The following is a 14,792-nucleotide window of genomic DNA, read 5'->3' as shown; positions in this document are numbered from 1 at the left end:
GGCAACATAATCCCCAGCTGTGCAGGCACCAGATATGAATCCTCAGTAGCTGGACTTCGCCCTTCCAAGCAAAATGGACAAACAGTAAAGTTGGTCAGAAACTTCATTAAATTGTGTTTCCTTTTGTGTTAGATTGACACCCTTGCTCGTTCTGATCACACCACTTGGGTAAAGTGTGCCTCCTCAGACCATGTGATGTTTTGTAGTTGTAGGCTTCAACTAGAATTTCAGAGTGAGTTACAATACTGCATGTAGTAGCCATATTGCATGATTATCACGATGCAATTCTTAAATTCAAATTTGTAAATGATACTTTGTGACCTGTTGTAGCCTCAGTACAGTTGGTATAGATTGGGTTTACTGTTTGACAACAATCATGACAACAATTCATGAAATATGTAATATGGCAAAGTATGCACTACGAAATGAAGTTCAAACGCTGAGGATTATATTAACCTATAATTATCGACTAGCCTTTCAGTGATTTTAATTTTTTTTTTAGATATATTTACATCTCTCTTTGTGTAATACTGATTATTACAGTTTTCAGTTCTTGATCTCTTCCTGGGAATATATAATATATATTCCGTTGGAGGCTAACCAGTTATATATAAAGACTTAGGATTTCAGTTCAGGCATTCAAAGTTCCATCTTTCCCGTTTTTAGATATAATTAACAAAAATTCTTATCTTATTTTCAACGGGTTCTGTTTTTCTTTCTTTTTGTTATATTTCTATCATTTTGTTATATCGGTGGTGGCCTACTTTGCCATTAGTATTCTTTTTTCTTCCTTTTTTTTACCCATTTCTTTAACTTTGGTTGAGCTTATTTTAGTTTGCATCTGGCTGTCCTCCAGATATACAAGGGATGAATCACTATCACAGATTGAAAGTTGCAATAAGTTTTGCACGAGAGAAATTTAAATGTATTTTAAACTGACGTTTATACCTACGTTATGAAATTTGAAATCTAGCGATGCTATTTGTTTAAAGGCAGTGCCCAGTATATCAGACATAAGGGAAATTTGTTCTATTTTGTGTAATTAAGATTATGGCGTTCAAATTCTACTCATGGCCATTCAAATTCTGCTGGACGCAAAATACATAAACGACGAGATACATCTCACTATTACTAATTTAATCCCGATTGTAATAATGTTTTAGTTTGATACCTTTCTAATGCTGAATCTCAACGTTTTCGTACGTCCACGCACCTGTACCTGTCGACAAGGAGGCCATTTCAAATTATTTCATCTTTCTTTAATGCTCGTGGAATTTTCTCCTGGACCATTTGGGCAAGAGCCAGCAGTTTCAGTTCTCTGATGAGTAACAGTTGTTGCTTCGTGATCATGATTTGAACTTATTGAATAATCCTCTTTCCTGTCAGCTGTACTGACCACATTCCGAATATCTATATGACAGTTAAATCCTTCTATATAATCCACGCTCTCCCACTGCACGCCTCCCAAGAATTGGGAAAGTAAACAAAAATACAGGGTGAGTACTTAACAACTCTTAAATCAATTTTCTGGCAAGACATGTTTCACCTTTGACTATAATCAAAAGACGGAAGCAGTGGCACATTAGCTATCAAATAGTGATAGACATCGGAGATTTGCTGAACTTGCGTCCTCAGATGTTCAAAAATGTTCCATAGCAATTTAGCTATGTTCTTTGTCAAGATGATTTGCCATTCTTACGGCTCGATGCCAAATCGAACCTGATGGGGTTGTTTGTTTTTTGCTCAAAAGCAACTAAAGGCACAAGATGTTAGTGCATTCTGTGGCCAGTTTGGCCATTTTGCTGACCTGATAGAGCATCATTGTGTTAAAGGCAATCATAATTTTTAACAGTCATCATTTAATTTAATAAGTCGAAAGGAACCACCTAATCACGAGAAACAGCCTTAAACAATTTCTATCGATTTTTATTAGATTAAGAACATTGCTGCAGCGTTTGCGCAGACCACGGGTAAAAACAACGTCAACTGCATTGAAAAATACGCAGGTATAATGCGTGTTTCTTTATAGTGTATATGTACATAGCCCCGGTTCCATTCATAATAAACAATGGCTTGGGGAAGCTCCTGAAAGTCACTTGATTATGTCGTTTTTACTGAATTGCGGCTGCGCAGGTCTCACTTGTAATGTGTAAACTTTTGTTCTTTCTTTTTGCGCTTATTTCCAACTTTCGTTTTCCTGGCTCCCATGTGATAACAGCTTTGGCCTGCCTATTCTATTTCTTAATGTGCATCAGAAAATACTTGTATATCGTACGTTGTTTCTTTGACTAGTCTTTATAGTTTTCAGCATATTTGAAGTGTTCCTAACCAATGGCTTGTTCTGTTTTCAGGTAAAGCATACGATATCGTTCTTACTGACTGCGTCATTACTGAGAATAATGGAAGAGGCCTGGCGCTTGAAAACCAACGGGCTGGAGTTTCCATCAGCAACACCACAATTTCTTATAGTAGCCACGTAGCAGGGGTGCACGTGCTTGGCGGGAGTGGGGATGTGATTGTTAATAACAGCATAATTAGCGATAACTCTGGAGATGGCCTAAATGTGTCTTTCGCCGGTGGCTTCACGTCCTGTCAACACTCGTACTTCTTGAATAACAGTGGTAGAGGCATAGCCACGTGGTTCAACGAAACTTCACTTAAGACTGGCTTTAACTTCACTACACATATAGCCAATTCCACTTTCAGCCACAATGGTCTTCAGGGAATTTTCATCGGGAATAACTGTCGCCACGATTCCTTTTGGAATATCAGCATGAACAGTTTCTATAGCAACGGAGAAGACGCGGTGATTTTTTCTTCATGCTGGAAACAACAAGCGGGAGCCGCGACTTTGCTCCTCACCCACAATACTTTTAAAGACAGTCGAAGACTAGCACTTCGTCTTTCTCCTGCGTTTCACATTCGAGCGAAGATTGAACACAACACGTTTACTTTATACTCTCAGGGAGTTTTATACATTTCCAGCCCTAACCTCCCAGAATTCCACGTCATTCCAGCAAACGTGTACGTGAGACATAACACATTTCAGAAAAACTCGGGGCCATTTGTGGTGAACGTCGGGCTAGTTCAAGGAACGAGGAATCAATATCTTTTATTCTCAAAGAACTGGCTATTCGAAAATCGAGTAACCGAACTGTTTCCTTCTCTTCTTCCTAGATCCCGTGTAGCTGCGGTAGTTGTGTTATCTACTGATAATGCTCACGTGTACAGAAACTTTTTCAATAACTCTGAATCTAGTTATGAGTTGGGAACCCATCTGCAGGAACAACACAGGATTATCAATGCTTCCATGAATTACTGGGCACAAACAAATGCAACTAAAGTGTACGAGCGTATCTTTGATAGAAAGGATCGTTACAATCTCGCTCAGGTAGAATTTCTTAGGTTTATTCTTCATCCTTCAAACTTGGATACTGATCGAGCTGTTTCGGACAACAACGAAAGAGATAAAATGCTGCCTTTCTTCATCCGAGAAGGCGAAATAGGAGGAGAAGTTGCCGGACCTGTTTCCCTTGAGAAGGCTGATTATGTCGTTCGTCGAGATATTTATGTTAGGCCTGGAGGAAGACTTATAATCCATCCCGGAGTGACGCTGAAGTTTGAAAAATCTATTGGAATGATGGTTCAAGGATATTTGCTTAGTGAAGGAGAACAGTTTTCGAAAGTTAAGTTTTCCATGTTGAGAAGAGAGGCAAACATCAGATCCTCTACTGTTAAACTGTCGAATGGGACCGAAGGGAAATTAGAAGTGAGAATTGGAAACAAATGGGGTACAGTTTGCGATTATGGATGGGATATGATGGATGCTGCTGTAGTGTGTCATCAACTTGGTCTTGCACTTCATCCTGAAGACTGGATCCTCGAAAAATCTCAATTTATGCGCAGTGAGACAACCGAGAAAGTAATCCTTTCGAATGTTCAGTGCACCGAGTGGGATTCCGACATTACAGAGTGCACAGCGGAAAGAAGTGGCGATTTTGAGAACTCGTGCAATATGGAGGTTGGAATTAGGTGTTATCGGCCGTCATGGGCCGGCATACGCCTGGGAATGGGAGCAGAAGATAGCGTGATGAGGTTTACAGACGTGGAAGGTGGTGGACTGCTAGATTACAGCACGCACAGTTTCAAATCCGCGGTGCAGGTCGACTTCAATCGTCACATCATAGAAAATTTGCTAGTCAAAGAAAGTGCGGATTCTGGCCTTGGAGTAATGTGGAGTGACTTTTTTGTTCAGAACCCGAAGATTACTTTAAGCAGGTTCGTAAACAATAAAGTTCATGGTATAGTGACCCGTTCTCAAGGCTTGGACATTATAAATTGCTACCTTGAGGGCAATGCAGGCAGTGGCATTCACTACAATCCCCTCTTCTCGCGAGAAGAACAAGAAGAACTGGTTAGCTGGATTAACAAGAAAGACGCACAAAATTTTATTACCATTCCATCTGGTCAAAATATCCATCTGAAAGCACGCGACCGAAAATATATGACATTCGATATCTATGCAAGGCAGGGAGAGCAGAGATTTAACATCACCACAGAAGCAGGCTGGAGAATCGGAATGATGGTACTCAATCCTTTTAGTGCAAAGTCCACCGAGAATATGCTGGTGTCGTTACCACCTCTTGATGACACGGAATATCTGGACTTACGCAAGAATTTATCCTCCTTTCCTCTGCGGAGTTTAGGATCCAGAATGACAGTGAAGTACACAACCGGTAGTTTCCCCGATGGAGAAGCCATTTTCTATTTGATCTCAGTGGCAGGTAAGGCCCAATAGTATATTGTTAACAGCTCCTGATTATGTGTAATTTACAGATGCTCTTTTTCTTTCTTTCTTTCTTTTTTTTTATATTAACAAACGCGTAATTTTGATTATTACCAGCATTAAGTCTGCATCATTCGTATTAATTTCAGTATATCAAAATTAACAATCAATTTCTCTCTCTCTCTCTCTCTCTCTCTCTCAATTGCAATAACTGTGCATTAATAAATTTTGGAATTAAAAAACTGTAATGTCCTAGCACTTTACAACAACAAAAAAAAATTATCAGGATGTTTTTCATTCTGTTTCGTATAATTTAAGAAAACAAATTTAGATGATAATGTAATGGGCTCATAACTTTTTCAGCAAAGTACAAAAAAAAAAAATAATCATTCTCGTTTTTTTATTTATTTTAAGTATTAAAATTTGGAAACTATTAAACATTACAAAGACGGCTCTGATTGTAACCTACTGCGAAATACGTCATCTTGATATCTTTCCTTACCTAATATCCTCAAGAATTCAACGTTATTAGATTCCCCTTATTGTAATTAAATTTAAATTTTAAATTAATTTTTTTTTTGCTATTTTTCCCCTCCGTCCATGCTTTTAAATCTCAATTAAATTCAAATCAATGACCTACTAACGTAAATTAATAATCACTTGAATAATATAAAGACTTGTGATGAAACTTAAATTTTATATTTACTTTTGCATAATAATTACTCTCCCATATATTTTATTTTATTTTCAGAAAACAGAAAGGATCAGAAGGCGAATTTCCCTACATTAAGGATCGAGTTGAATAGAGTTAATTCTTGCGGTAAAGGCATTTCTGTTCGTCACTACAATTCTGCCAATGCTAGTCATGAATTCTACCACAGATATGCGAATGAAACTATTTCTATCAAGAACAACTACATCACCAATAATAAAGAAGAAGCTCTTTATGTCTGGACACCTTTCTGGGATCATAAAAACTCCAGTCTGGCAGAAATCGGCTACACTCTTTCCAACAATCTTATCGAAAGAAATGGATTAGGAATTGTGCAATACAGTAGAGACATTAGGAACTCTAATAATCTCTTCCATTGGACCCTTGTTAATGGGACTTTTAACAGTAACCATCGGGGAGGGTTAAATATTCGCCTTCCCTATGTCTGGCATTATAACGAGAATTATACTCATACTGTTGTGGTTCAGGATACGATATTTGACATGAATGAACATTTTGAGTTTTCTTTGGATGGCCATTTTGCCAGGATAAATATAACCCGTAACAAATTTACCAACAACCAATGCAGTCTTGGACTAATTAGGATCGCCGGCATGGAAAAGGAGATGTTAATCGAAGATAATATAATGGAATTGAACTTTGGACATTTCGTAGTGGAGTTCGAGCTTCAGAGTCATGCTGATAAGTTTGGAGTTGTGGACGCCAACTTTCGGAAAAACGTTGTAAAGAACAACAGAGCGGGAAACCACAGTGATGAGCAGAACTACGAGCCGGATACGTACACTATCTCACTGAGAGGCATTCAACAGGTGAACATCACTCGGAACATTCTTTCTAATCCAAATATGCAGTTTGAATTACTTGCTGGAGTGCTAACTGGAGCGCTAGAAAATACGATTAATGTTACCGAAAACTGGTGGAATACGGACGAAGTTTCTGAAATTAAAGAGCGAATATTTGATTTTGATGACTGGAATAGTTTTGCAGTAGCTCAGTTCATTCCATATCTTCAATCAGAAAGTATAGATGCTGCGAGTTCAGGACATGTAGATGAATGGTCTCCTGATTCAGAAAATCATCTGGGCGGAAGGCTACATAAATCCCGTACATTGAAAGCTCAAAATGAACCATATATCATAAAAACAGACGTCACCGTTCTACCGAATACTGTTCTAACTCTAGAACCGGGTGTTGTGTTGGAATTCTTCCCCAGCGTTGGCATTTTAGTTCTGGGAGATCTCATTGCTCTGGGAGACACAAATAAGCCTATCACCATGAGGCCAATGAAAATAGAGGAATCCACGTTTCGCTTCCGTAGAGACTCTTCCAATCCATCTGTCCGCCTGTGTGTTACTGAGGCGTGTGAAGAAGAAAGAAAAGATGGGTTTCTTGAAATATTAAATTCCACTACCTCGCAGTGGATTCCTGTTTGTGATTCCCGATTTACAGAGAGAAATGCTCAAGTGGTGTGCAGAGAGTTGAAATATGGCGTGTTGAACACGGATGTGCAACGAGGACCAAGACTGGACATCGGCATCAATCAGATTAATCGAATCAGATCATGGCCACATCCTGTAGAATGCTCGGGAAGAGAAGCCAGTTTGAGCAACTGCGACTACCGGTTGAACGGTTACTTAGAACACGATTTCTCATGTTCGCATACAGACGACTTCGTTTACATCAATTGCGGGGAAGAGGTTTTAAATAAAGAAGAGGAACATTGGGGAGGAATTCGGTTTTCCATTGCTAACTTTGAAATTAGGAGGGAAGCAATTCAAGGACCCACTCTGGGATACTCGGACACTCCACTGTCCGTTTTGAGACACGTCAACGTAATAGGAGCAGGAGTCTTACACGGCGAGAAAAGTGCCGCAATCCAATCCGTTTTTCGAAATGTCCGTTTAGAGGAGGTGAGCGTGTACCAAAGTGCCTCTCACGGGATCCAGATAGTCTCTCCAACGGGAAACTTGTATTTCAGCCATCTCTCTGTAAAACAGAACATGGATGTGGGAATCAGTATAATGGTGCTGAATGGAGAATCTTCAAACAACGCCGACCTATCTTTCGTTCCCCTGACCCGAGTGGAGCTACCGTACAACGTATTTGGAATGGTGGATATATGCAACACCAACAAAGAACTGGTGGTGGCAGAGCGACTATTGGTTTATTACAAGTATGACAATCGACCAGTTGACTGCGTCAAAATTTTTAGCAGTCGCCACCATGTAAAGCAGGTTGGATTTCGACTTCTGCAGTTTCACTTGTTTAACAGTACGGGTCTCACCGCCCAGCCAGATGCCATCCGCATTTATGACGGCGATATTTTTAATAACACCGCACCTCTTCTAGCAGTTCTAAGCACTAATTACGAAACTAAAAGTTCTCCAAAGACGAGGTTCCATACGTCTACCTACAGCACACTGAGTGTCCAGCTGCACACATCTGGAGGGAGCGGAATCTATGGTTTCATTGCTGAAGTGGTAACCGTTCCAATTTCCTTCTATATAAGTAAGTTTTATTATTTGTGTATGCATATGGACAAAAATACATGTTATATATTTCCACATTGACTCAAATTTCTTAGCTGAAAAGGACAGTGAAAGTGCTAAATTCTAATAAAAATATTAACTTGAAACTCAAAACTCAATATAATCATTATATTTAAAAATATATATACTGATAGTATTGTGAGTATTTGTGTAGTTCCCTTTTTTTTTGTCCAAAAAAAAAAAGCTGGTCCATTGCGATAAAAAAGGCTAATGTCTTGCAATGAAATAACGCATAAAACAAGCGATTAATGTAAGATTAGCTAAAAATGATCCTCGCCCAGGGCAACCTCACGCAGTTATATCATCAGAGCATCTCAGTGTACGACGTTATATCATCAGAGCATCTCAGTGTACAACTAGGCAGCTGGAACTAGTCTGCCTACTATTATGCATGCAGAGTGCAGCACAAATTCGAATTACATTGTATTAACCCGAGCTTGCTACTCATATCCATATCGTGTATTTAGTGTTTACGGACCGATTTGTATGGGCTGCAAAACCCAGTATAACTCAAACAGAAAAACCCCACTCCTTCCCCCTGAGATAGCATACTTTGATTTTAGAAATTCCCTCAGTCGTCCATGAGAATCGAACCCAGACCTCTTTAAGCGAGTGGCAGACAACGATGTATGCCGACCAAGCGGCAACGCCGAGGAAGATCTTACGTGCGTGCAGTAGGTTTCCAAGTGTCTCAACGATGAACAGAAAGGTTTGTGAATGGAATTATGCTTTCGCACCTAACGCGATTTGAAGAGGGGAAAAAATGTCTTCTTGAACTGCGTAGTAACTGCAGAACACATTGTGCAGCCATTTTTAATTAGATAACGTGGGGGGGGGGAAGCGGATATTAACATCATCGCCACCGATGAAATTCGGGGCTTTGAAACATTGGGACGTTGTGCCCATGATATATTTTGTCTCACAAGAACTGCTGTTTTGCAATTTCATGTGGAGAAGTGGTACAGCCAACTGGGCTGCACCACTTCGCAGTATGGCGCACGAATCGTCAAATTGAGCTTCTGTGTCAACTGAGGGGAGAAAAAAAAAAGGGGGTGATCATTAGGGTTACGCCGAGAACAACTACAGATGGGATCAGTGCCCTAAACTGAGATGGTGATTTTATTTTGAAAAATAGAGTGCCATTATTAAAAAAAAACCTAATTTTCATTTGATTAATTTAAACTTCTTAATTAGTTTCAATAATTTTTATGTTCGAGGTGATGTGCTTTATAACATCTAACTTTATACACCAATTAATGACAACCCATGCTTATTGTCAATCATTGACAAATAAATAAAGTCATTGATAAATAAATCCAAGTCATTAAAAAAAGTAATGTGAATTAAGTCTCTGCAGACCTAAATTCACTTTGTTCGATGGGGAATTGAGTAGCTTAATTAATGCCCAACACATTTTGACATTAGGTTAAAATCCTTAAATGTAATGTTTCGTAAAAACAACAAAAAAAAAAAGCTAATTTTATTATTCTTTCCCTTTCGCCTAAAAAATAAATGAAAAAAAATAGCAAAATTTTAAAAATCAAAAATATAGCCATACAACATCTGGCTATATTTTTGTGACATTTTCGGCCACTCTTGACTACACCCTGGACATTTTCATTTTATACAAGTTTCAACAAGAAATTCACTTTCTCTCAGTATATCGCAGCTAATAACTAATAGATTTAATTAAGAATATATTAATTATTATTTAATTATTATATATTTAATTAAGAAATTATTAAGAATAACAGAACGACACTGCCTTTTTAATATTTCTGGCCTTTTGCCAGCCGAAAAAGTCTTTTCACCTGGGCTTAGTTCTGTCACACAAAGTTGTCTGTATAGTAAGTTTCTCGGTCTCACTACTTTCAAATAAACAGATCTCAAAAGAGAATTATCTGCTATTTATTTAAAAGGTGTTCACCGTTTTATAGCTGTTTCAGCATAAGTGCTCCATCACGCTCGCAGATGACAATTGGTAGCATGATGAAAAATGCAGTTTTTATGACGTGGCTAGTTATCGTGATGCCACTTGCAGCTGGTTTGGAGAAAGGAATGCATCAACTGACCTTTCACTCTAATATGCTATTAATAAGAGAAAGAAACGTCACAGATTCGCACCTGTGACATTTAGTTCCTTGTATGAATGAAGCGCTAGTACATGGGAAGTATAAATTAAGTTGCCTTCATTCTTTCGATTACTGTATTGGCATAAAACACTAAATTTTATGCACCAACATTCGCACCTTAATTAGATAAACTTGATGTTGAGCGTGCAGAAGGAAGTTTCAAGCGATTCTGCTGCAATATCTCTCTCTCTCTCTCTCTCTCTCTCTCTCTCTCTCTCAACGAAATTTCAAAATATGCAGCATTCTTTTTCCCTTTTACTTTCTTTAATCTAAATTTCATTTGCAGGATGATCTGTGTTCGATTCGTAAAAAAAAAAAAATACTTTATTTATTTATGGAATTTCATGCATTCACCCGCTAGGACAGAAATGGATAGCTTTTTCAGACAACTAATTTAGTAAATTTTTATATCCAGACAAAAACCACAAGAACACCGTCGCAAAATAAGACCATAAATTTGGTCATATTCTTTTATTTTTTTATATTCTTTTATTTTTAATTATTTCTGTACTATTGAATTTGTCACGAAATCAAACCCTTTCTTTTTTGTCATTTCAGAAAACGAAGTAATAGCTTATAGTGTATTCTAGCTTTACTCTAAATTTGTGTATACATGTATTGTACAGCGTATTCACTGAATCCTTTTCCCTTTTTTTTTTTTTTTTTTTCTCTTTAGATCGAGATCGGGAACATAACATTTCTTTATCTGATGTCTCTGAGAACCAGCGGGCGGGTGTTGTCTATCGCAGCGCTGGAGAGATAACGCCTAGGATTGCTTTCAGCTACAACAGAATCGAAGGAAATGGCCGACAACTATTTGGTAACTTCACCACTACAAATAACGGGATACTGCTGGACATCCAGAACGCACCGTATTTATATTTCTATAACAATCTCCTATTACGCAACCAGGGTGGCCTTCATATCTACGTCGATTCACCAACATCGCTTGCTCACCTGACTGGAATTATAACAAATAACTTGTTTGCAGAAAATTACAATCATGAAGCGCTGCTAATCCACCGTTCAACCTCAGGGACTTATCAGTTCATCAAAATATTCCGCAATTACTTCACCAGGAACGTGGCTCCTTGGCGGAACACCATTGTTTTTGCACGAGTTGTTTCAAATTTCACCTTAAACCTCGCCTATAACAACACCGGTGAACATCTGTTGAAGGTTCAAGGATTTGAACGGGTGCCAGTGTCGTATCAAGTGTGTAGCTATAATTGGTTCAGTCAAAACATGGCAACTCATTCTGACGACCGAAGTACCATTCTTGCCAACAGTCCTGGACAGCAGTACAATGAGAACTATCTCGTGAATCCAGAGAATGATTTCGAACTTGCAGCCACCAACAGGACCACGTATGTATACATGTTTCATTGCAATTATCTTTAATTGTGTGGGTGGTTTGATACTAAAGTAGCCGATTATAATAAACAATCAGACCAATAGCAAATCTTCCACTGCAATACTTCACTGGTTTCATATGCGTGATTTTATTTGTTACATAATTTCTAGGCAAATAAGATTGACCTATAATAAATTAAAGAGTTGATTTTTTTTATTTATTTAATTTTTTTTTTTTTTTTTTAGTTTTTTTGAATTCTATTGTTCTATTATACTACTTTTTATCGACGTTTTAATTAACCAGTTTCAAGTTTGTTTTTTTTTTTTTTTTTAATAAAATCAAACAGTAATCACAGATTGGAATTCGCTATTCCATTAATTTGAAATTTCGTTGTTCCTAATTTGCTGAAATGATTAAACAAGAGATTTAAAAACTGCAGTGATTTTAAATAAAACCAAAAGGTTTTCCGGGCTTGCTGAAAGATGACACTACCGCATTTAGTATAAAATTCATCTGCTAAGTGGCGATAGAATGCAATCTGCTGAATCATTTCTTTTCTTTCAATACTGCTCGATATGTCACTCCGAAGTTACACGTTGTTAAGTGTAATTGAAGTGTTCTGTCACTATGAAGTTCTCTGTCCTTTTTTTGGATATATGATATTGGGTGGAGATGGACGTTTGCCCGGGTGCCACCATATATACATTAACATATGATGATATGATGAAGTTCTCTGTCCAGCTCTGTAAAATCTGCAGAAACTTGTGACATATTAACACCTGCTTTTAAAGAGGGGGGAAAAATAAGGAAAATCAACATATTTGATTGGTACAGAAATGAAATGATTGTTGACGAAGATATATGTATCCATTCTTCAGCAGCATACATTGGCTTATATTTAGCACTTTCGTAACTCTAAGCAGGATTACTTTTTGGGAGCCCATTTAATGTAAAAATAGTTTTTTTTTTTTTTTTTTTTAATGAAAACCCCAAGCAAGAGAGGTATTAGAACCTGTAGTACGTAGTATGCATGGGTTGAAGGTTGAGTTGAGAAGATGAAAGAAATTACTTGTTGATATTACATTTGAATTTCTGTAGATTGTAATTTTCAGGAAATACTATGAAGAAAGATTGTCCCAGTAAGCGAAAGTTGAAGGGATAATTGAGGAAGAAGAAAAGTTGGTTCTGTGTGCGTAGTAACTGCAGAACACATTGTGCAGCCGTTTTGAATTAGAGAACGGGGGGGGGGGGGGAGAGGAGTGGATATTAACATCATTTGAACAGTAAAAGGATGCTGACTGGTTTGGAAGAGAGAACAGGAATTATAGAAGCCAATTCAGAAGAACAGTGTCCATGGAAGTATCTTTATAAAAGGCATACAGCAGAAACAGAACGTCTATGAGACAGAGCGTGCAGAGACTTTGTTAGGGATGGGTCATTAATTAATCTAACTGACTAGATTAATTAATGACCTATTTTGAATGGAGTCTAGAAGCCTAAGAGAGGCCTTGGGGACACCACCCCAGATATGGAACAATTCCATGGTAGGATGGACTTGCGATTTGTACGGAGTGAACAGCTGTTTGAAAAAAAAGTAACGCCTAGAGCAAAGATATAAGCCAAGAGCAAAAGAGATAAGCCAGTTTTTCGCAGCAGAGGAAGCAATATTTGTGATGTGCTCATGCCAAGAGAGGTTAGAAATCAGGGTAATACCTAATAGAGATTAGTGATCTTGTCTAGAAATCTGAGTATTATTGAAGATAAGCAGGAGAATCCATTTTTGCGGTAAATAAGCCAGGACTGAGTTTTAGCAGGATTAATGAACTAAGTTATCTTTGCCCTACTGGAGAATTACCTGGAGATCAGCATTTAAGGAATTGGTAGTGGATATTCGAGAAGTTGAAGCTGTTTGTGCAGGGCAAAGTTTCTCAAACTGAAAGGTGGAATGCAATGTGCTATCATCAGAAAACTATGGATAGGATTTCTGGTCAAGGGAAGAAAGTGATTAATATACAAGAGGAAAAGAATGGGAGAAAGAATTGAACCTCAGGAAACACCAGCATTAGTGGAGAAGTTAGAAGACAGAGAACCATCTACCATCACCCGTAGTGAGCAGTCAGAGAAACTCAATTATTACTAGCAAAGGAATGTCGTCCGTGTTTGATCGTGAGCAGGTATGCGTCGAATCCTTTCTCATTTCTTATTTATCTTTTAAGGTAGGCAGCGCTAGTAGAGAAAATTGACCCGTTCTGTAAAATAAAACAATGATTTTTTATTATTTGGAATTTTTATATTTTTCCATGTTTCTGCACACCTAGGAAGAAATATCTTCAATTTGAGACCAAATCAATTAGGCCTGTCGTACGCAATGGCTATAGCTAGCTGTACCCGTTACGGAAATATTGTAACTGGTAGCATAGTTTTATTATTATTATTTTATTTATTTATTATTATTATTATTTTATTTATTTATTTTTTTTTTTCAGAACAAAGCACACGATTGTGCGAACGTGCAAATTGTTAATCAGAAAATAATGTCTTATCAACTTAAGACAACTGTTTGTTTAACAGTTAACATCTCCTGTGACTCCATCTATGAAGTGAATGTTGAACTATTCTCGTTTGTAGTACAAAACTGGCCATTTCCCGTAAAATAAAACTATTCGGAATTTTTAAATTTTAACAACTTTGTGCACACCTAGGAAGAAATATCTTCAATTTGAGACCACTTCCTGCCTGATCGGTTCACATTCACTGTCGAAAGAAAACGGCTCCGGGTTATATAGATGGATTGTATTCACTGTCAACAAAAAAAAAAAAAAAAAAAATTCAAAGTGGTACTTAATTCATCGCTTAAACTGATTTGCATTTTATACCGACTTTTACAGAACATAATTGAAGCTACTAAGTGAAAGGCATTAATTACGTGGAATGAATACTTGAATATATTGTTTAAAATGTGATACTGTACTTGACTCCAGTTTTTATATGCAATTTTAAATGGTCAATGTGCTAAATAATATTGCAATGTTATCGACGTTTCGAATCCAACGTTAGGTATCCGTTATTAAGACAGAGTTGAGCAGGTAACAGGCCTCCTCTACATAGCAACTCGAATCCCAGCGGATGAATTTTCATGAAATTCTATATTTAGTTCTTTTAGATCTAATTGTCAAGTTATTCGCAGTTTCGGTAAAATCTGACAAATGGAAATTCGGCTGAAAAAAAAAAAAGAAAA

The 14,792-nt window shown here is 37.6% G+C and overlaps 1 protein-coding gene across 1 annotated transcript in view; it reads left to right on the top strand.

Moving 5' to 3' along the window:
• Nucleotides 1-14,792, top strand: part of bark (C-type lectin domain-containing protein bark beetle) — a 126,761-nt gene that overhangs the window by 94,274 nt on the left and 17,695 nt on the right. The window contains exons 7-9 of the mRNA XM_090376554.1: nt 2,352-4,784; nt 5,538-8,027; nt 10,877-11,567. Of these exons, the coding sequence (XP_090232680.1) occupies nt 2,352-4,784; nt 5,538-8,027; nt 10,877-11,567 (5,614 nt within the window). The remainder of the gene's footprint in view (nt 1-2,351; nt 4,785-5,537; nt 8,028-10,876; nt 11,568-14,792) is intronic.

This window comes from Mastigoproctus giganteus, chromosome 6, assembly GCF_048544385.1.
Source record: "Mastigoproctus giganteus isolate SK-2022 chromosome 6, ASM4854438v1, whole genome shotgun sequence".
Classification (NCBI taxonomy): domain Eukaryota; kingdom Metazoa; phylum Arthropoda; class Arachnida; order Uropygi; family Thelyphonidae; genus Mastigoproctus; species Mastigoproctus giganteus.
Note: the sequence above shows the minus strand (reverse complement) of the source record. Positions and strands in the feature narration are given on the sequence as shown.